We start from the raw sequence: 22855 nt of genomic DNA on the forward strand, positions 1-22855 counted from the left end.
CAGTGTTTTATAAAAACCAGTTGTGGGCCTCCCCGGTGGCGCAGCGGTTGAGCGCTGGGTTGCGAAGCTGCGCGCGGCCTCTGCGGCGCCGGTTCGATCCCCGGCTGCTCCCTGGCTACCGGAGGAGGGTCCCACATGGCGCGCAGACCTCTCCTGCCGCCCGCTGCTCCCCTCAGCAGTGTACTTCGGTCCTTCTGCCTGCCCTGCTCCCCGCTCTGGCTCTGGTGAATTCTCTCACCCTCCCGTGCTTCTGACTGTACCCAGTGCATGTATAAACAAAAACAAACAAACAAACAAACCAGCAAACAAATAAATAAAGTATGCCTCTATTAAAAAAAAAAAAAAAAAAAAACAAAAAAAAAAACCAGTTGTAAAATGTGAAACAAATAATGCAATACCAGAATGTTTAAAATGCTTATCAAGAATAGTTAATCTTTAATTGGAACAAATTCAGTTACCTCTTTTAAAGACTATTCACTCACTTACACTCTGATACAGTATCAAGAACTAACAGGGCCTCCCTGATGGCGCAAGGGGTTAAGACTCAGTTTGTGGAGCTGTCCACAGCCTCTGCAGAGCAAGTTTGATCCCATGTGGCCAGGCAGCAACCCACATGGCGCAGCAGACCTCTCCTGACTCACTGCTGCTCCCCTCAGCAGTGTTTTGGTAGATCTGCCTGTTCTGTTCCCTGCTCTGTCTCTGGTGAATCCTCTCACCCTCCAGATACCTCTGGCCTGTGCCCCAGCTCTTATATGTATAAATAAATAAATCTTAAAAAAAAAAAAAGATGATACTAAATAAAGGCACTGTTTCAATTAAAAAAAAAAAACTAAATTTATTCACTGAGAATGGCATATATAGTCCATAATTCATAGCCATATGGCACAGCTAATAAGGATATTAACTGTTAAGTCAAAAACTATCATCATTATAATAGTGATTTAATTCCCAGAACAGCAAATAGTAAATGAACAACAAAATAGCTATTCACTTAATAGAGTATGTCACGCATAAAAAACATGGAAGAAAAGCTGAAAACTTTTTGTGGACTAGGAGTCTGAGGAACATTAGCTTTTTCCCCAGTGTAACATAGCACCCCAAAGAATCAAAACCGAACCATTTTTTTTTATACTATGAAAATTCACAAATGGATCATCTAAGCTACTTTTGCTCCTATAGTTAACACACACCTCCACTAGTACAGATAAACTTATTTTTTATGCTTATGGAAAAAGTTTTTTTTTATTAATTCTTACCAAAGAATGTGAATATTAACACAAATATTTAGAATCTGCAGACCAAGAGTGAGAATATCTTTATTGTAGCTTCAATTAAATTTAACCTTACTTGCCATACATGACGAGAGACTTAAACAGTGATTCTTAGTTGTGGCCAGAGTGAAGAGGGGGTTGATTTTTTTTTTTTTTTTTAAAGATTTATTTCATTTATTTATTCATATAAGAACTGGGGTATGGGCCAGACGTGCAGGGGTTGAGAGGATTCAACAGAGACAGAGTGGGGAGCAGAACAGGCAGACTGACTGAGGGGAGCAGCAGGCAAGACAGGAGAGGTCTGCTGCACCATGTGGGCAGCTCCCCGGCCAGGAATTGAACTTGTGCTGCAGTGGCAGCTGATAGCTTCATAGTACTGAGGCTTAACCCCTTGTGCCACCTGGGAGGCCCAGAGGGGGTTGATTTTTAAAAAAGTTTTCAAACCACCTGACTTGTCCTATAAACGCAGGTCTTTCCTTGATATTGGCTATATTTGAACAACACAGCAAATAGTAATTCCTACTACATGTGGTTAATTCAATAAGACTGACTATAAAACTTTCAAGTGACATGGCAAAATAAAAACAATTACATTCCCAATGTAACGCATGTCATTTTGAAAATCCTATTCCAAGTAGTGAGTATATATATTCTACCTATTAAGGAATTAAGGAAATAAAATCAAGTTCCTACTTTGTGTTTATTCATTCGATGTTTGTCTTTTCCTTCTGGGATGCCTTCAATCATGTCATTTTCCTCTTCTTCATCACTGTCGTCAGCATTTTCAAAGAAATTGAATGTCTCAAGTACATCACCAGAGGGCCTGTAAGAGGGGAGTAAAAAAAAAAAAAAAAAAAAGGTGAATCCAAATACATCAATTATTAATTCTAGTATGTTTTTTGGTTCCTACTTTAAAACAGTAATTGATGGTAGTATAAAATTCATAACAACCTATTTACATTGCATCTAAACATTTTACAAAACAATATTTTGAACTTTTTTTTTAAAGATTTATTTATTTATATAAGAACTGGGGTACAGTCAGAGGCACGGGAGGGTGAGAGAATTCACCAGAGACAGAGTGGGGAGCAGAACAGGTAGACGGACCGAAGACACTGCTGAGGGGAGCAGCGGGCGAGTCAGGAGAGGTCTGGCGTGTCATGTGTGTATCTCCCTGGCCGGCCAGGAATTGAACACGCGCTGCAGAGGCTGCACACAGCTTCACAGAGCAGCCCTGCTCCCCTTGGCAGTATATTTCAGTTGATCTGCCTGTTCTGTTTCCCACTGTCTCTGCTGAATTCTCTCATCCTCCATACCACTGGCCTACACCCCAGTTCTTCTACACAAAAGTAAATAAAGTCTTAAAAAAAAATTGGGCCTCCCTGGCGGCACAAGGGGTTAAGCACTGCACTATGAAGCAATCCGCAGCCTCTGCAGCACAAGTTCGATCCCCAGCTGGCCAGGGAGCAACCCACATGGCGTAGCAGACCTCTCCTGACTCGCCCACTGCTCCCCTAAGCAGTATACTTCGGTTAATCTGCCTGTTCTGTTTCCCACTCTGTCTCTGGTGAATCCTCTCACCCCCCCAACCCCTCATCTCTGGCCTGTACCCCAGCTCTTGTATAGATAAGTAAATAAATCTTTACAAAAAAAAAAAAACCTTAAAAATTAACAGTAGTAATCTGAGACTAGTAAAGAATCTAGAGATTCAAAATACCCCTTATATAAACAATGTTAACCTATTAAGTAAATATCAAACCTTTTGATTTCTTGTCCTTTTTGCTTAGGAGATTCACCTCCATTCAGGATCTGTTCTAAATTCTTTGTTTCTACTGATCCATTTGGTTCTGAATTGGACAGTCCAAGTAATGACCTTACCCGCTGAGACCGTACATCTAATATTGTATCTGTGTAACCTACTTCCTGAAGATATCTGTAAGAGAAAATTAAAAATATTAAAATACACGTAATGTTAACAATTGCTAAGACTGAAAAACATGTTAATAGATTTTGAGAAAAATCCACAATTATAAAATAGACTCCTTTTTTTTTATTTTTTTTAATTTTTTTAAAAATTTTATTTTTATATTCCCCATACAATTGCAATCCCCTTATTTTGACCCCAATCCCTCCCCTCCCCGCCCCCCACCCCCCATAGAGTGTCTCTGGTTCATAGTTGTTTGTTGATTTTGATTTTCACTTTCTTATAGTTATTCATAAAATAGACTCCTTTGTCTCAACTTTTTTTTCAACATAGACTAGTTCTAAAAGAATAAGGTCAATTATAAACAAAACTGTAAATAAGAAAACATACAGTACGGTAAATGCTGAATAAGGGACATTTATTCTGGAAACTAAAAAGTCCTATAGCCGTAAAAAGCTTTCAGGAGTTCACTATATTATATAAAAAATTAAGATGTGCAAGAAGTGGTATAGAATGAGTAAAACCATACTTCGAAACAGTGATATGAACAGGCCAGTTCTTCTAGGATCTAAGCTTTTAAGACATTACTGTGGCCCATGGTCTTCAAATTTTCTATCTATCTAAACTAGGGTACTTAATCTGGAATCCAGGATGAGATGGGAAGAAAAGGGACCAGATAATGACATTCATATAGATCAGTCACAATGGCTGTGTCAGACAAAAAATTTCTTCCTTATTTGATAGGGTAAGGAAAATGCCTTAAGTACTGCTGATAAAAGAACAAAAAAAAGGTAAAGGTAAAGATCAGGAGGTTCATTAGGGCACTAATATAGTAAGAAGTTGAATAAAAGAGTAAGTTTGAGATAAATAAGCAAAATATAATCCTAGTGACTTAGTGTACAAATAAATATAGCAATAGAATAAAAATGATACAAGAATTTTGGTCAATTTTCAGCCTTCTAGCTTAGGTGGTTCGATGGTGGCTCTGTTTAATAAAACGATGAAAAGGAATCAGAATCCAATTTAGCAGTTATCTATCAGACAAACATAAATCTATACAAGAAACATTTATTAGGGAAAGGGTAAAAAGGACCAAAAGTTCAGAAAAAATGAACTAAGCACATAAATTTGGGAGTCACTAGTGCTTGGTGGTATTTGAAGGTAGAGATTAAAATGGAGTTATCTAGATTTAGAAGTCAGAGTTTGGCAGTATTTGAAGTCACAGATTTAAATGGAGTTGTCACCCAGAGAAAAAGAATAAATAAGAATAGAAAGCCTGGGGGCCTCCCTGGTGGCACAGCGGTTGAGAGCTGGGCTGCGAAGCTGCCCGCAGCCTCTGCAGTGCTGGTTCAATCCCTGGCCACCGGGCGAGTGTCCCACATGGCGCGCAGACCTCTCCTGCCGCCCGCTGCTCCCCTCAGCAGTGTACTTCAGTCCTTCCGCCTGTTCTGCTCCCTGCTCTGGCTCCGGTGAATTCTCTCACCCTCCCGCACTTCTGACTGTACCCAGTGCTTGTATAAATAAATAAATAAATCTTTAAAAAAAAAAAAAAAAAAAAAAAGAAAAAAGAACAGAAAGCCTGGGGATAACAATAACTATGGGGATAACAATAACTAAGAATAAGAGGAATTCAAGGAAATGAAAAGAAAGTACTTTAGAAATGATAAAGTGGTATCATGGAAGAAAAACTTTCAAAAAAGGAATAGTTATTCTGAAATGTTTCTAAACATGAACAAAAAAGGCATCACTGTCTATGACAATTACTTCTGTAGAGTATCAAAATGGAAAACAGAACAGATAGTTAAAAATGAAAAAGGGAAGACGATGCAGATGAACTACTATTAAGGAGTAAGGGTGAGAAGTGACGGAATATAAATCTAGGCATTGGGATTAGGCATTTGTGAAAGATACTATACAACTGATTTCTCTAGTACAGTCTTACTCTTCTACAAAATGTGATTACCTTTCAGGAGAAACAACTCCTATCACAATTTAACCTTGTGATACGAATGAGCCGACAAGAGCCATACAACCCAGGTTAAAAAAAAATCAAAAACTGGTTGGTGAGTAATTATGGGATCACATCAAGTCAAATGCTATCCTTAGAAACTAGTCTAGATTGTCCCAACATCTGGAGAAAAGTGATGGTAGTGTAAAGAAATAAAATTGATACACAAAGGAGCAGAAAACCAGAGAGTAAGAACATATCCCAGATGTTTTTCAGTCCCGCAGAAATCTTCAATGCTACACCAGCACTTTTTTTTAAAGCAAAGGGAGAGTTTTATTTAATAAATGGCACACATTTGCAGCTTCTTACATCACCAATGAATAAAATTTACTTATTTTATCATCTCATTTCCCATCTCACTTTTCTCACAACTTCAGGTAGTGTTTTTCTTATTTTAAGTGAAATTCATGTAACACAAGTCATCATTTACAGTATAAAGTTCAGTGGCATTTAGTGCTTGCTACTCTAGTTCTTCTAAACACAGTTGCTCAATTCCTCTCTAAATTCTCCTAGTTACACCAACATCTTTCCATTGATAATCTGTTCTTACTTAAACTTATTTTAGTCACTAGGAGTTCAGATTTTAACTCTTGGAGTGGATAATGCAAAACTGAAGTGATGATATGAGGGTGAAATACATTTAAAGAAACGAAAGCAAAATGTTGAGAGCTCTCACCTGATAGCCTTTATATTTTCAGTGAAGTAGAACCTGAGGTCCTCTAATGAGAGTAAGGGAGAATGAGCAGAGATGTTGTGTCAGTTTAGAATATCTACTGAAAGCAATGGGAGCAGGAGATGACTAGGGTTTGCAGAGAAAGGTTTTCAGCAATGTTTGGAAGGGAAATGGTATTCACACAATTCTGTGATGTTTTTCCAAGAATTAATAAGAGAAAAGCTACAGATAGTAAAACTGATCAAGGCTGGGGTTTCAGGTAAGTATAGCGAAAAGACTGGTTGGGAAAGGAGTGGAGTGGCAGCAAGAAAGCTAAGGGTACTAACAAAGGGTAATGGGTTCTGGGGCCCAAACTGAAGTTAGAAAAATAAAAATAATCATTGGTACAGGAGTTGAGGAGGGAAATGAAGTCAAGGATCTGAACATCAAGATAAGATTGAAGGGCAAATAACATGGAGTAAGAGTGAAAGAGGTAAAATATACAATGACCATGAAAACATAAAATATTCAAGAAGTTTTAGTAAATAACAAAACCAAGCATCTGACCATGCTTCACTGGGTTCCTGATGGAGGGTAATGATGTCTATAGTTGAGGACTGAGTAATTACAAGTTATCCAGGACATAGATACAAATGTAAAAGCTTTTAAAATAAAAAACAAATTCATAAAAAGACCAAAAAAAATTTACCACAAAAGTACTTCTAATATAGCAAAGAATTCAAATTTCAAAAATGTTTCTCAAAAACTCAAGTACAAGTAGAATTTGACAAGTCATTTCTAAAGTTTTGAATAACTAGTTCAATTCCTTCTCTACTTAAAAGAGAAACCAAATATGTGAATTTTCAGTGATGGGAATGAGAGAGTATTTACAAGCACAAATTCTCTATTTTTTGTTCCAGCATTCAAATCATTCACTCTTAAGAAAACATTCTATCCTGTAAAAAATAAAACATCATTCTGAAACTCAGAGAAAACTTTAGCAAGATCCCAGTGTTAATAAAAGATAGCAATATGAAAAATATACATTGTCCCACTACAATAAATAATTACAAATTAACTGAAGGTAAACACTCTCAAAGTAGATTCTTAAAGAAAGCTGAAAATGAACCATTTACTCACTGTCTTAACAGTTGTCTTCCTTGCTTCCACGTTAACTGGCTATTCTGAGGTGCTGTGGGAGCCTCTGTGTCTTTGGTTTCTTCTAAAAATTTAATAAAAGTGACATATACATTACTTTAACTATTGAAAGTACTGCCAAAGTTTCATTAAGGATAAATTTCCACAAAAATATACCTAAAACTTTATAAAGGACAGAAGTTAACTTTCATTGCATATTTACCACAGATCACTCATTGCGTGTTTGTCCCAACAACCCAAACACTTACGTATTACCCTCCTCATTTTAAAATTGGAAACGGGGCCTCCCTGGTGGCGCAACAGGTTAAAGACAGCACTGTGAAGCTGTCCGCAGCCTCTGCAGCATGAGTTCGATCCCGGCTGGCTAGGGAGCTGTGCTATGGCACAGCAGACCTCTCCTGTCTCGCCCCCTGTCCCCCTTAGCAGTGTTATTTCAGTCAGTCTGGCTGTTCTGTTTCCCACTCTGTCTCTGGTGAATCCTCTCACCCCACCCACCTCCTGCACCTCTGACCTGTACCCCAGTTCTTGTATTCAAAAATATACATCTTTAAAAAATGAAATAAAATTGGAAACACCCAAGTGTACATTAACTTTTACTACCAGAGATTTAAAATCCAAAAACCCAGAATATGAAGTATTACTAAATTAAAAATTTTAAATACTAGAATTCTATTGAGTTGAATGCTTTTGAAATTCAAAGGTTATGTTGAGTAAATTACATAAGCTTTCAAAATCAACATTTAAGAAATTATATATAAAAACTAATGAATAATTTAATTTTGAGTCTTTATCAATGAACTCTAAGTCTATACTATAAGACTTCATTTTTAGAACTAAAAGTTAAACTAGAAAATCATTTTTACTATATGTGAAGAATTATATTTTATTCTCAGGTCACAATGTATATGAGCTCAGTAAACGGTATAATCTCAGATAAGTATCACAAGAGTGAAATTTAAAATGATTTAATGGCACTAATGACATTCTAGAAATATTCTCCCATAAATTCCTACTAGGTAATAATGAAATTAAAGAAGATGGGGATGATCATAAAAGATTAGTCTTCACATGTCACACTAAATGCTGAGAACTGTGATAACAGCTCAGAGTTGTTAGGTTCTTAAAGACTCTTCAGGGTCTCATGAATGAATACTTAGTGGTAGTAATTCAAATAGTCTCTGCAGGCAATAATTCTCTAACTCTAAAAATTCTGTTATTAATATCTTCTTCCTCCGAGGGATTGCTATGATTTCTAGAAATAATCATTTCATTTGAATAGTTCCCCTATATCTTTATGCCACTTTAAAAATCATTAAATATGACAATCATTGGAGAAAAAATACATTAAAAAAATAAAATTGCTAAAATCCTTTTACCAAGTGTTAGTTACTAATTGCGACTGTAACATTCTATATTTTCCTTCTGAAAATATATATATACAAGCTTCTCTCCTTTAGAAAAGGGTGAGAGGTAATGTGTATTATACTGCACTACAAGCAGCTTTTGGCATTTTATCTTGAACATTCTGTCTATAGCAATACAGATTAACATCATATTAAAGTATGTAATTTTCCATAGAAAGGATGCCTATTTCATTTAAATAGTTCATTAATATTGAAATTAGTTTCCATTTGTCACAATTATAAATAATGCTGCTAAGGGTATTCTTGAAGTACACACATGGTAAGAGTATATACAGCTCAATGAATTTTTTAACATTCCCATGTAACCAGTACCTAGATGAAGAAACAAAACTATCAGAATTCCAAAAGCTTCCCCTGTGCCCTTTATTAGTCACCAGATATTACATACTCTGAGAAAGATATCAATACTACCCTGATTTCTGAAAAACAGATTTTTTATTTGATATAAAAATCAACTTTCAATTTTATGTGACCTGCCCATGCTGTCAGGTTTAGTTTGTTAACTTTTATTGCTAAATAGTACAGTTATGCTAAAATATCCCAATATATTTATCCATTCTAATGCTGAAGGGCATTCAGGCTGCTTCTTATTTTTTATTATTAAATAATTGTGAACATTCTTATATAAACCTATGATGACCATAGGCACACATTTTAAAGAGCAGAACACTTAGGATTAGAAATACTGGGTCACAGGGTATGCTATGTTCCCTTTAGTATAACAATGATAAATTATTTCAGAGCAATTTTATCAACTTACAATTCAAATACCACTTAAATCTACAAATAATTGTTCAAGAGTTTGTCAACACTTCTGGTAGGTGACTAATTGTTCTGCATAGTGATTTTAAGTTGTGTTTTCTCTATTACCAATTATATTGAGCATCATTTCATATACTTACTGGTCATTTGGATATCCTCTTTACATATTTAGATACAATTCCTTTTATAGCACTAGGAACAGGAGATGTGTGTGTCTGTATATGTGTTTTTATATATATATATAAAAGAAGGTAAAAAACCATGTATACTTTGTACTTACATCAAATTATTTTGCATTTTCACAAAACACTTTTAGTATATAAAAGGCAATACTAATTCATTTGATGTTTATCTCTATATATACTTTGATATAAATAACTATCCTATTTTGTTTGATTGTAATTAATTTTTCCTATCCATTTGTTTTTACATTAAACATTCTGAATAGTTTTTCTACATCAGTAAAAGCAATCGACTTTGTTATTATCATTTCCTATAAATTACTTGATTGGTAAATTTTTAAGTTAAAAAGTAAATAAAAAGACTTCTTTTGATCTTCAATTGCCGGAAGGTGAGCTTTATCTATTAATGACTTTGCCTTTACAAATTACTGCACTGAGATCAGCTAGCCAATACTGACTCTAGCTTCAGGAACAATGTGACCACAACTAGCCTTCTTCCTCACATTACACAGACCAAGTTATAACAGACCTCAAGTTACAGAAAGTGATTGCTTATTTTCTGAATCTTCTAGTCACATTAGAAAGAAAATGTATCAGGGCCTCCCCTGGTGGCACAGGCGGTTGAGCGCAGCACTGTAAAGCTGTCTGCAGCCTTTGTAGCGCGGGTTCAATCCCGGCCGGCCAGGGAGGGTCCCACATGGCGCAGCAGACCTCTCCTGTCTCGCCCGCTGCTCCCCTCAGCAGTGTATTTCGTCAGGCTGCCTGTTCTGTTCCCTGCTCTGTCTGTGGTGAATCCTTTCACCCTCCCGCGCATCTGGCCTTACCCCGGTTCTTGTATAAATAAACAAATCTTAAAAAAAAAAAAGAAAGAAAGAAAATGTGTCAAAGAAAAAGTTCTGGCACCATCATTATTTTTTATGAAGTCGTGTATTCCCTCTAACTATAAGGAATGGAACTTCTGTGGTAAATATGACTTTATATACAGATCTTCCATCTTTTATCATTTAGTGTTGATTTTCTAAGAAAAAGATCATAGTATTGTTCTCTAGCATCAAAGTGAGCCTTCATAATTACTGAAAGCCAGATAAAAGGAAGTCCATATTGTCCTACCAGGGTCTTTGATTTTATATATGTAAAAACAAATAGAAAATATAAGAAATGTTTCTGGGGGCCTCCCTGGTGGCACAAGGGGTTAAGACTCAGCACCATGAAGCTATCAGCACCTACTGCAGCACAAGTTCGATCCCCAGCCAGGGAGGTGACCCACATGGCACAGAAGACCTCTCCTGACTCTCCCGCTGCTCCCCTCAGCAGTGTATTTCAGTCAATCTGCCTGTTTTGTTCCCCACTCTGTCTCTGGTGAATCCTCTCCCCCCTGCACCTCTGCCTGTACCCCAGTTCTTACATGCCCAAATAAAACTTTTTTTAAAAAAAAAAAGAAATGGTACTGCTGCTTCAGGTTGGTACTGATCCAAAAATAAATCAACTGATATATGGAGTGTTTGTCAAAATTAAACTAAAGTTCAACTACTAAATTTTTTTAATTTACTATTTAACACACAACTAAAAAATTCATACATAAATTTTATTTCACCTACCATATAAGCTTTGACTTTATTAGGCATGAAAATAATTATGAAAGGAAAAGAAACACTGTGTATCCAAGTAAAGACATAGTTTTTTCTTGTCTAAGTAACCAGCCTCCAAGAACAGCACAGAATTCAATTTGATCACACCATCAAAAATGTATATGTGTTCCCAAATATACCCAAGAAAAAGTGCTAGTAATATTCTCAAATATTTGTATAATATAAATCTCTATTTCCCTTACTAATTAGATAGACTTTTAGCTAAGCAAAGTGAAATCACATGGAACGCTAAAATTAACATTAAACTGTTAGGCTTTCCTATATCCTGCTCTCTCTCATCCCTGCATACTGCTTATCTTACAATAGCTATTCAGTAAACAGCAAGGCCAACTGGAAATAATTTTTTCCTTCTCATCCTTATTTGGGCACTTGCAGTTTCCAAATTCAATCAAATATATAATTTCTTTAAAACTAAATTGATTAACCACAGCTTCTACAGATAAAAAAATTCTAATTTAAAAAAAAAAAGCTTGGGCCTCCCGGGTGGTGCAAGGGGTTAAGAAAGCACTATGAAGCTATCACCAGCCACTGAAGCACAAGTTCAATTCAATCCCCAGACAGGGAGCTAATCCACATGGCAAGCATACCTCTCCTGTCTCGCCTGCTACTCCACTCAGCAGCATATTTTAGTGAATCTGCCTGTTTGTTCCCTACTCTGTCTCTGGTGAATCTTCTCAGCCCCTGAACCTCTGGCCTGTATGCATAGATAAATCTTTGCCCCCCCCCCAAATTAAGCTTATATATAGGATAGAACAAGAATTGCCTAGAGATGGACAAAGAGCTAATTCATTACTTTCTGTATTAGAAAAACAGACCCAGTTTCATGCAGGTTTCAATACAAGGAAAAAACTCTCAGGATTAAGATGCAGGTAAAACTACCTGCTAGCTTTTATTCCTTTATTCTTGTCCCCTAAATCCTAGACTGTATTACAATAATCAACAAACTTGACTAACCATTCTAGAAAATCAGAAGGAGTGTAAAAAGAAGTCTCTTACAAAAAATAGGCTTAAAACAATTTTTCTTGAATAGGGTAGTGAAGGTTAACAGAAAAGTTGAGTTTACCTGATTCAAACGTTGGCATTTTCAAATCACCTTGGTTAAGTTCTGTGCCATATTTTAATTTGTGATATTTTGCCCTGAAAATTTAACAATAATAGTTAAATAACTACTGCTATATCTTTTTCCAAAGACAAAATATAATACAAATCTGTTTCTTTAAACTTTATTTGCAAAGGAAGAAAAAAAATGCACTGCTATAAAAGAAAATGACACACTTCTTAACAAGTAAAGATAAATTTTTCCTGTCTTTTAAAAATCCTTTAAAACCAAATTCCAAAACTTAGATTCTATGTCACAAAAGATATTTCAAGTTAAAGACTTTTAATCTTGTTCTCTTCTTTTCCCATATAGGAAGCAAATCAAAATATCCTCTTGTATTTTGGGTAAGGTTTTATATCTTTTTGAGTTCTCAAATATACTGCATAATGATATAAAAGAGAATACTGCTATTCTACCTTAATTTATTCATGTAAAAACATGAAGCACACATACCTCTCCTGTTTTAATGCATACTCTAACATCTTTATTCTTCTTACTAGATCTTTCTTCAAGTTTTCTTGACCTTTTCTTTCTCCTTGCAAAAATGCTATCCGGGCCTAAAAATATAAAAGGTTCATTTACTTTCATTTTTTAACTATACACAAGAAACTGAAGAAAGGAAAACAATAAATATAAACTTCCATACTTTGTTTATATTAAACATTCAAAATTCATAGAAGCAGTCCATCAAATTTTCCCTGATAACACATTTAAACTATAAAATCGCTATTTGCTTTTAACTTTTAGTCTCTAATATTAATAGTCTAAAAATGAAATTTTCATACATAAAAATTACACCTATTCCTAACATACAACTCACCAAGAACTAAAAAATATTAGATTCACATGTAGGTATTTTTTCAAAATAAGGTATTAGTTATTTCAAAAAACACCATTATTTCAAAAGCATTTCTTTTATGAAAAAAATTACAATATTTTCTTTCTACCACCTGAGTTGAAATTGTTTCAACTTTTGAAACAGTACCAGAATATAACAAGTCCTTTCTCTGTGAGAGGAACTTTTTCTTTTTAATTCCCTTCTTCCTCAGTGAGGCAATTTTCCCATCCTTTCAAAAGGCCCTTCCTAGCATGTCAGTTTCATTTATCCAGCTCACATTAAAGACTAATATTTAAGGGCCTCCCTGGTGGTGCAAGGGATTAAACAGCACTGTGAAGCTATCCGAAGCCTCTGCAGCACTAGTTTTTTGATCCCCGGCCAAGGAGCAAACCCACGTGGCACAGCAGACCTCTTCTGTCTCACCCACTGCTCTTCTTAGCAGTATATTTCAGTAGATCTGCCTGTTTTGCTCCCCACTCCCTCTGGTGAATCTTCTTTACCCCCCCAACCCAACACCTCTGGCCTACACCCCATCTCTTAAATGCATAAATATATCTTAAAAAAAATGCATTTACTACTGAATCATACATTTAAAAATGGCTGTTTTAGCCTAATTAAAAATTTATTAAAATATAAAATCTTTTTATTCTCAAAAAAGCAAACGAGATGGAAAAAAAATTCTCATATACATGAGAATGGGGCTCATAAATATAATACATAATGTCTTCCTAACCCCTCCCTCACCAAGACACACCACCTAATTAAAAAGCCTAATGAAAATTGTTCAAAGATTTACACTATACCAACATCACAAGATTTCAAAATGGCCAATCAAGATATGATACAGATCTTTAACTGCATTAATATTCAGGAAAACACAAATGAAAAAAGCCAATAAAGTAACAAAACACTACATTGGCTAAAAATTTTTCAATTCGACTACCTCACTTCAGAGAGAATGTCCCTATGGGGGTAAAAAAAATCCAAAAACAACAGAAGTTGGCAAGAGTGGAGAGAAAAAGGAGAGCTGGTATACTGTTGGTAGGAATGGAGACCAGTCCAGGCACTATGGAAAACAGTATGGAGGTTCCTCAAAATATTAAAAATTGATATACCATATGATCCAGAAATTCCAATCCTAGGAATCAACTTGAAGAAGACAAAATCACTAATTTGACGTGATATGTGTACTCCTATGGTCACTACAGCACTATTTACAATAGCCAATTTATGTCCAAAACAGAGCAGTGGATTAAGGTGCAATATACATACACAATGGAATACTACACACCTATATAAAAAAGAAAAGATGAACTCATGGGCCTCCCTGGTGGTGCAAGGGTTTAAGCGCCATACTATGAAGCAATCCACAGCCTCTGCTGCACAAGTTCGATCCCGATTGATCCCCCGTTGGCCAGAGAGCAACCCACATGGCGAAGAAGACCTTTCCTGTCTCGCCCGCTGCTCTACTCAGCAGTGTATCTCAGTAAGTCTGCCTGTTCTGTTCCACACTCTGTCTCTGGTAAATCCTCTTACCTCCCGCCCCGCATCTCTGGCCTGTACCCCCAGCTTTGTATGCATAAATAAATAAATCTTAAAAAAAAAATAAAAAGATGAACTCTTGTCACTTGCAACAACACAAATAGAACTAGAAAGCATTATGCTAAGTGAAATAAAGGGGAAACAAAGCAAAGGAAATCATTAAACCAAACAAACCCTAGAAATATGACTGCAGAATTGAGACTACTGGAAGAGGAGGAAGAGTTGGGACAAAAACAAATGAGGGAGGGCACCCAGTAGTCTATGGTAAAGAACTTGGGTGGTGCTTTGATGACATACATCTGAGAAGGAATGAACCCATTCCCCTAAATCATATACAGTGTTGTAAACCAATGTTAACTCAATCAGGAAAATTTTTAATGAAAAAATTATCTGAAGATATGAATTGATAGAAAATCTTAATAAACTGGTATAAGGATAAGCTCTTTGAAAAAGTTTTTGCATTAGTCATTAAAGCCAAGATACATTAAAGCCAAAAATCTCTAGATATGTATCCAACAGAAATGTATGTGCAGGGATACTAGGAGATATGTGAAAAAAACATTCCTAGGACCTTTTATTATAATAGCCAAACAGTCTAAATATCTATCAATTAGAAAACAAATAAATTGTAATATATTAGCACCAACAGTGCACAAGGGTTCCTTTTTCTCCACACTCTTGCCATCATTTGTTATTTCTGGCTTGTTTTTGTTTTTTTGATAGGAACATTCTCACTGGAGTGAGGTAGTCACATTTAAATGTTTTTAGCCAATGTAGTGTTATATTACTTTATTAGAAACAAACAAATTATAGCTACACACAACACAGGTAAACCAATATAATGTTGAAGGAAAAACGGCACCAAAGATAACATTTCGATTCCATTTGTACCGAAGTTCACTATCAGGAAAACTAAAATAATGCATTTGAAAAATGCACACTTATACAGTAACATATAAGGAGAAGCACAAACTCAGGACAGGGCTACCTCCATGAGTGAAAGAAAGGTGATTTGAAAGGACAAGTTGTAAGGCTTCTGGAGTTCTGAAAGGGCTCTATTTAACTGCTCCAAGAGTGTTACCATCATAGTTCATTTTATAATAATGGTTGATATAAGTATGGTGGTATCAAATATAAGTATGGTGGCAGCAAACATTTCCGGGTAAATATTATAGTTCACAATTTTAAATTTTAAAAATGTTAATCTCACCCTTGAAGGTCAGATTTTATTTATTTTTTTGCATTTTAATTTTTTTAATTAATTTTTCTTAATTTTTTTACATTGTTCATTTTTAAACAATATTTGCTTCCCCCTCAAGTGTAGACCCTATGGAATTTCCTACCCCAATGCACACATGCATCATCACTTCAGTCACCTGTTCTCTTTCCTCCCTCCCTCTGATCCCTCTCCCTCCTCCTCCTGCAGTATGTCTGAAGGTCAGATTTTAAAAGTATATTTTTATTGAGATGATAGGTCATAAGGAGAAAGAGGTTCTAAAATGCAATGCATAGTTGGCTTCAATCAAGAAAGGACTTTTTTAAGAAGCAAAGTTTTCTATTTTTCATATTTGTCCAAATCAGCTAATTTTAATGTTTATAATTATTTTATTTCAAAATCATGAGAGTAGATGATTAACTTGAAACTCATTACGACAAACATACAGTACTGGCAGAAACAAACTTTCATAAATTTGTTTTACATCCATCTCAGTAAATTAAGAGTAACGAGATTTGTTGATTAAGATAACTTTTCTTTCTTTGAATACATGGAAAGATACTCTCATTGTGACATATTTATCATCTGAGTTTATTAAAAAGTCCGAATGAGATTTATCACAACAAAAGCTACATAACTGATATTTCACAATTGTTTTGACTGAAAGACCACTAGAGGTCACCAGTGCAAAACTTTCGACGCTGCGCGTAACAGCATGAAGTTATTTCAGTTACTGTAGTTTCCGATGTTTCTAAAATAAGAGTACCTTACCTAAAACAAAGAAAAACCACTTAAACAAAATTTGTTTTACCAGAAAAATGTTGTATTAGAAAAAATTTAAACAAACACTACATAAAGGTGGGAAATAAAAGCTTAATTATTTTTAAAACACTTTTTGGGCACTTACTGAAAAAATGCTAAGCATTTAGCAACTACAAGTTAAGGAGCAAACAAAAAAAAAAGAAAGGTTCGGAAGCAAATTAAAAGACAAACTCAGATTAACAATAACTAATGATAGGGCCTCCCCGGTGGCGCAGCGGTTGAGCGCTGGGTTGCGAAGCTGCCCTCGGCCTCTGAGGCGCCGGTTTGACCCCCGGCTGCTCCCCGGCCACCAGAGGAGGGTCCCACATGGCGCGCAGACCTCTCCTGCCGCCCCCTGCTCCCCTCAGCAGTGTACTTCGGTCCTTCTGCCTGCTCTGCTCCCAGCTCTGGCTCTGGTGAATTCTCTCACCCTCCTGGCTTCTGACTGTACCCAGTGCATGTACAAACAAACAAACAAACAAATAAATAAAACATGCCTCTATTAAAAAAAAAAAAACAATAACTAATGATAAATTCACCACACTATTTCAAATAGGCTCTCAACAAATACTAATAGCCTCTTACCCTCCCCCCCACCTCCCTTAGTGGTCAATTAGAATTATATATGTGATTCTATACTAATCATTGAAATATATGTGATTAACACGATTCAGCAGTAAATAAAGATAGAATTATAAAGAGTGAGCTGACCCACTGACATTTTAGATAAAACATCCTATAGAAAATGCATACCCTACACAAGTTTCAAAACCTAGCTACAAATAAAGGAGCTTAGAAATTAAAAACACACCCACTTAGACCCATTCAGTGTGATGAAACATGGCACAAAAATCTTTGTATATAATCATTTAACACTACAAGCAGTCAGTTCCCCTACTGAACATGGTGCATACGCAAGTCAAGTCTTTTTAAGAATAAACAAAAAGTTTGCAACAGCTTATAAAATTTTCTATTATTACACTTTTCCCAATTTTACAGATAGCTAAGAATTCCAGGGAAAAGAGAAACTTTAACAAAACACTAAGACCTCCAAAGGTAAATAACCTGTATTTTATTTTCATTCCTCCTACTTAAGAGCTTAAAACAAGATTAATTAAAACAAAACCACAATCCTCTAAAATTCCAATGTCGTTTTAAAAGGCAATAGTTGTTAAAGCAGAGGAATTTTCAATATTTAATTATCAACTCTGTATTCTAATTAAGTTCTTAATTATCTGGCATTTGAAAGCATTAAGCTCCAGATAAGTCCATTTTCCATAAATAGAGGTTTATACCCCTTTGAGGTATAAAACTGTAAAACATATTCAATGGACTCTAAGTACACATTTCCTGACATCTTGACCATTTTTTAAATGTTATAAATAACATATACAAGTTCATAAAAACTCTAAAATACTGCAAAAGCCAGTAACATGATATTGTAGCACCAACTCAAATTCTAAATAACAAGATATTAACAACCTGAAATGCAGAGTCATTTCCCCTATCAGAACACTATATTTAAAAGATTCTATTAACTTTTTTTTTGGTCTTCCAACTTTTCTTGGTCAAGTCTGTGATCCACAATCTCTCCTCTTTTCCCCAATCATGCTATTTTTGTACCAAGCTGGGAATCCAAATTATGTAAGCTAAGAATAAATGGATCTTGCTACTTCTAACACATATACTTTTTACATGTCTTTGAAAAGAAAATGAAATTTTTTAGAATATGGTTGGGTATAAACTTAAAAAAAAAAATAAGTGGAAAAGACTATACAAGTGACTTTCGGCTTTGATTTATTTTGTTTTTTTTTTTTTTTTTTTTGCTGACAAGATTGATAACTATGATAATTATAACTATCACTGTGTTTCTTGAACAGAACTTGTAAAACTCTTGGAATTTCCTAATCAGAGCAATGAAAGTATCTTATATAAAACAGCCCCTTCAGCCACATGAGTATGCGGAAAGTCCCTTAATATGAGAGCTGGTTGCCAGAGGAACATATCTAGAATAGAGGGATAGAATTTTCAATCTAACTTCCAAAGCTATAGAGAGAGGAGGACAGATTCTGTTGATTCACCAATGTCTGAAAGATTTAATCTTTCAGGTCTCTGTAATAAGCCTCCATTAAACCCTTTAGGTTTCTTTTAAGAAAGGGTTTCAGAAGAATTTTCCAGTTGGTGAACAAGAACACATAACATGCTGGAAGTGTGGTGCACCCCAAATGCCACAGAAACAGAAGTGCCTATGCCTGGGACCCTTCCAGAATTTGCTCTACATATCTCTCGATCTGGACATTAATTATCTCCTTTGTAATACAGGAGTCTTTATAATAAATTGGGAGCTACTCTACCAAATTAACCAAACTTGAGGGGGTTATGGGACTCTGATTTATAGGCAGATGCCAGAAACACAGGCAACAACCTGGGATTTACAATGAGTGCCTGAAGGCAAAGGTAAGGGCATCTAGAGAGACTGAATCCTTATTAAACTTTGGGCTGTTATCTCCAGATAGTGTCAGAATTGAGCTAAACTATCAGACACCCAGTGGATGTAGCAGAACTGCTCAATGCATAGAAAGTTCACACATTTAAAGTCAGAAACAAAGTGGTTTTACAGAATACTGAGAGTAAAGGAGACATATGGGTGAGTTTTTCCTTATAAGTACATCCCCAAGTTTTGCTTAGAAATGATGTGCATTTCAAGGGACTGTGGTGATGAGTCACAAGTGCTATGGGGGTGGGAGAACTATGGGGACTACACAAGGGGAGAAATTAAATATTGTCCAAAAATTAACAATGCAAGAAATAAAAAAAAGTACATTTGACTGAAACATCTTCAAGAACCCAAGTGAATACACCAATAGTAATAATATTTGCAAATAAGATGAGTACCTAACCTAAATGGCAATAAACCTTTTACTTAATTTCATTATTTGTTTATTTTTCAAATTCTGCAGAAAGTTCCTTAAAAGCATAGGTTACATCATTTTATCTGCCTAGAATACTACCCTAGTATCTTACAAATTACATTTTCCATTCTGTATAATTCATAGCACCAGCTAAATATGTGTTGAATAAATTGTTTCCCTAAGTATAGGAAATAGAAAAAAAAAATACCACACCAATTGTAAATTAGATATATAACCGACTCCTAAACCTATAATGCTACACAGTTAATAAAACTTAAGGAAAACCAATCACAAACCAATAACCAGACTTACCCAAAAAATGCAAAAGCTTAAGCTATAGCCAATCAAAAATCATCTTGCTTTGCTTCTGTCTCTTCTCTATAAAAAACTTTACCCTAACTTCTGTTGGTACAGTGCTCCTAACCACTTCCAGCTTGTCACTATTCAATATGCATTGATATTTGCTCAAATAAACTCTTAATTTTTAAAATGCCTTAGTTTGTCCTTTAAAAGCCTACAATTCTGACTATTAAAAGGTGATGTGGGGGCCTCCCTGGTGGTGCAGGGGGTTAAGAATCAGCGTTATGAAGCTATCCTCAGCTACTGCAGCATGATTTCGATCCCCGGCCAGGGAAGTGACCCATATGGAGGCAGCAGACCGCTCCTGTCTCAACCCCTACTCCCCTCAGCAGTGTATTTCATGCCCGCTGCTCCCTTCAGCAGTGTATTTCAGTCAGTCACCTGTTCTGCTCCCCTCTGTGTCTCTGGTGAAACCTCTCACCCCCACCTCAGCACCTCTGGCCTGTACCCCAGTTCCTGTATGCATAAATAAATAAATCTTAAAAAAAAAAAAAGTGATGTGGACTAGGAAATAGAGGGAAAAAACTCTCTCCTCCATGAAATTTTAAGCTGCCTGACTAAAAGTACTTGTATTCAACTTTGTATCTCCTAAAGCATACTGCACATTTGTTTAAATGCAATACATTTAATGCAATTTGTTAAATCATGTTGGCAGGTACTAGTGGTTGAGGATTATTCACTGAGTCAGTGACTCAGAATATAATGCTACACAAAACCAGTTCAACCCCTACTTTCAGAAAGCTAACTGCCTACTGCGGGAGTAATTAAGTACACTAGGCATGTGCAAAGCAGCTTAATAAGTATCACAAAAAGGAACCTCACCACATAGGAGGAGTACCTGTTTTATACTTGCAGTCTCAAAGACAGTTTTCCAGAGGAAAAGATAGTTAGCTTTACACTACAGAGAGAAGACAGTTCAAACAGAAAAGGAAGTGTTCCATGTAGAGAACAGCATGTGTGAGGATAAAGCAGATAAGCTAACTTTACCTGAATTTAGAGAAACAAAGTGTGATTGGAACTTTATGTATCTGACTGAGATAGGGAGGAAGGAAGTGGAGAGGAAGGAGAAGAGAAAAAAAGGAGATGAAGTTGTATGACTAGCAGAAGTCATAGTGTGAAAGGACTTATGAGAACTATCACTAAAAAGCAGTAGTTGAATTGATCAGTTTCATACTAATTCCACATGCTAGGATATCATCTGGCTCTTCACTTAACTCAAATAATATCTTATTCATTCAGAATACTTAAATATTAACATTGTCAGTATCGCTAAAATATTAAAATTTTAGTATGGAAAAAAAATGTTTTCCCCTAGTGAGTCCCCTAAATCAAAAAAAATATTGCTTGACACCACCCAAAATAAATACAAATTATGTCCCCATAGTTAAATGACAATTTTCAGTTAAGATTCAGATCCAGAACATGTTTAAGATTATCTACCATTTAAACTAAAATATTAAATTTTAAATTCCAGCACTTGCAGCTCTTATTTGAAAAGTATATGTTTATTGTATGATCCTGCCAGCAAATAGTGAAGTTTCCATGATCTGATAAACCAGTCATCAGGAAAAGTTTCCAAAGCTAGCTGTGGGATCATCTTCCAAGGTTAAAAATAAATCAGATTCATCATCTGTCCAAAATGATTTCAGGAGTGATGAAAATGATATATTCCAGAACTTGACTATATTGCTGTTGTTGTTATTGAAGCATCTAAATTTTTTTTTAGCACTGTTTACAAGAACAAGACAATTTTAAAGGCTACAAAAAACTCCTGCTCAGTTTTAGAATACTAATACTCACTTCTTGGACATTGTAAGAAGTGATTAAGGAGTAAGATAAGGAATGTCTATAAAAGGATGCTAGTCTGGGAGTTTGAAGACCTACATTCTAACCCTTACTTGTTACTAACTTTATAACCCTTATCTCTCCTGTTCTCAGCAGGCATGCGTCAAAAAAAAAAAAAAAAAAAAAAAAAAGGCTGATTTAGATGACTTTCAGCTTTATAGCCCTTTCTCTCTTGTTCTCAGCTTCATCTGTCAAATGAAAGAGTTGATGTGTCTCTCTAAGATTTTGCAGATGTAAATTCCAGCCACTATGATTATGATTTTAGGGTTCTGTAATGACATTTCTGGTATTAACTCATTATACACATTAATGGTTAACATATAATGGTTAACTCATTATATACACTGAAACCAAAATAGCTCAATTTTTTAAAAAAATGTGAGTAATTATTTACTTTATAAGTGATAGAATAGCTTTCTCAAAAAAGGCTAATTTTAACATTACCACAATTTTTTCTAAAATTATAAACATGAAACTAACATGAAGCTATATGTAACAGACACTGATGTGTTGCCCAGCTCAGATGCCCCTTCAGAAATAAAAGACTTTATAATCCTGTTACAGGGAGGGCTGCTAGAAAACAGCCTTCACCTGTCAGGCCTTTTCAGGAATGCCTCAGCAAAGGACAGCTGCTTGCCCAAGTGGCCTTCATTAAGTGACTGATCAAAACAGAGATATAAGGACCCAGCATCTTGTCACAAGTTTGAGGGTTATTTCAGCTTCAGAGTTCCCTAAATGGAGGTTAACTGAAACTTCTGTTTATACTTACAATTAGTATCTTTTCCATTCTTTCTACAGAAGTGGATCCTAAGAACGTTCCCTATTAAACTTCTATACTCTATTTCAGTTAGCTTCTTCAGGGAACTCAACTTAGAATCACTAGTGACAGGAGTGGTACAAGGAAACAAGTTCTAAATTGAAGTTCCTGAGTTGAATCACCATCTACCTAATCACCTAACTGCCAGAGAATCCCGTCTTAAGTGGTAAGTGGAACAGTGTCCCTAACACAAAGTGGCAATGCAACAGTTAAAATTTTTACTGGAGGTAAATTGGGTATTTTCCAGGGGAATGGAATGATACAGAAGGTGGCAATGTTTTATAGAGGGAACAGGTTTTATTACATATTCTTCTTCTGTTTATTTTACAACTCTTTAAAAATGGGACATTACATAAAACAGGCAGGTCTGGGACTGGATTTGGCCTGCAAGCCAT

The 22855-nt window shown here is 35.6% G+C and overlaps 1 protein-coding gene across 2 annotated transcripts in view; it reads right to left on the reverse strand.

Moving 5' to 3' along the window:
• Positions 1-22855, reverse strand: part of STRN3 (striatin 3) — an 83334-nt gene that overhangs the window by 38676 nt on the left and 21803 nt on the right. For both annotated transcript variants that reach the window (XM_054689666.1, XM_054689672.1), the window contains exons 2-6: positions 12583-12686; positions 12094-12167; positions 6996-7077; positions 3031-3204; positions 1965-2094 (exon numbers count right to left, since the gene is read on the reverse strand). In XM_054689666.1, coding sequence (XP_054545641.1) covers positions 1965-2094; positions 3031-3204; positions 6996-7077; positions 12094-12167; positions 12583-12686 — 564 coding nt within the window. The remainder of the gene's footprint in view (positions 1-1964; positions 2095-3030; positions 3205-6995; positions 7078-12093; positions 12168-12582; positions 12687-22855) is intronic.

This window comes from Talpa occidentalis, unplaced genomic scaffold (assembly GCF_014898055.3).
Source record: "Talpa occidentalis isolate TD23 unplaced genomic scaffold, MPIMG_talOcc4v2.1 talOcc4.11, whole genome shotgun sequence".
In the NCBI taxonomy this organism is placed as follows: Eukaryota; Metazoa; Chordata; class Mammalia; order Eulipotyphla; family Talpidae; genus Talpa; species Talpa occidentalis.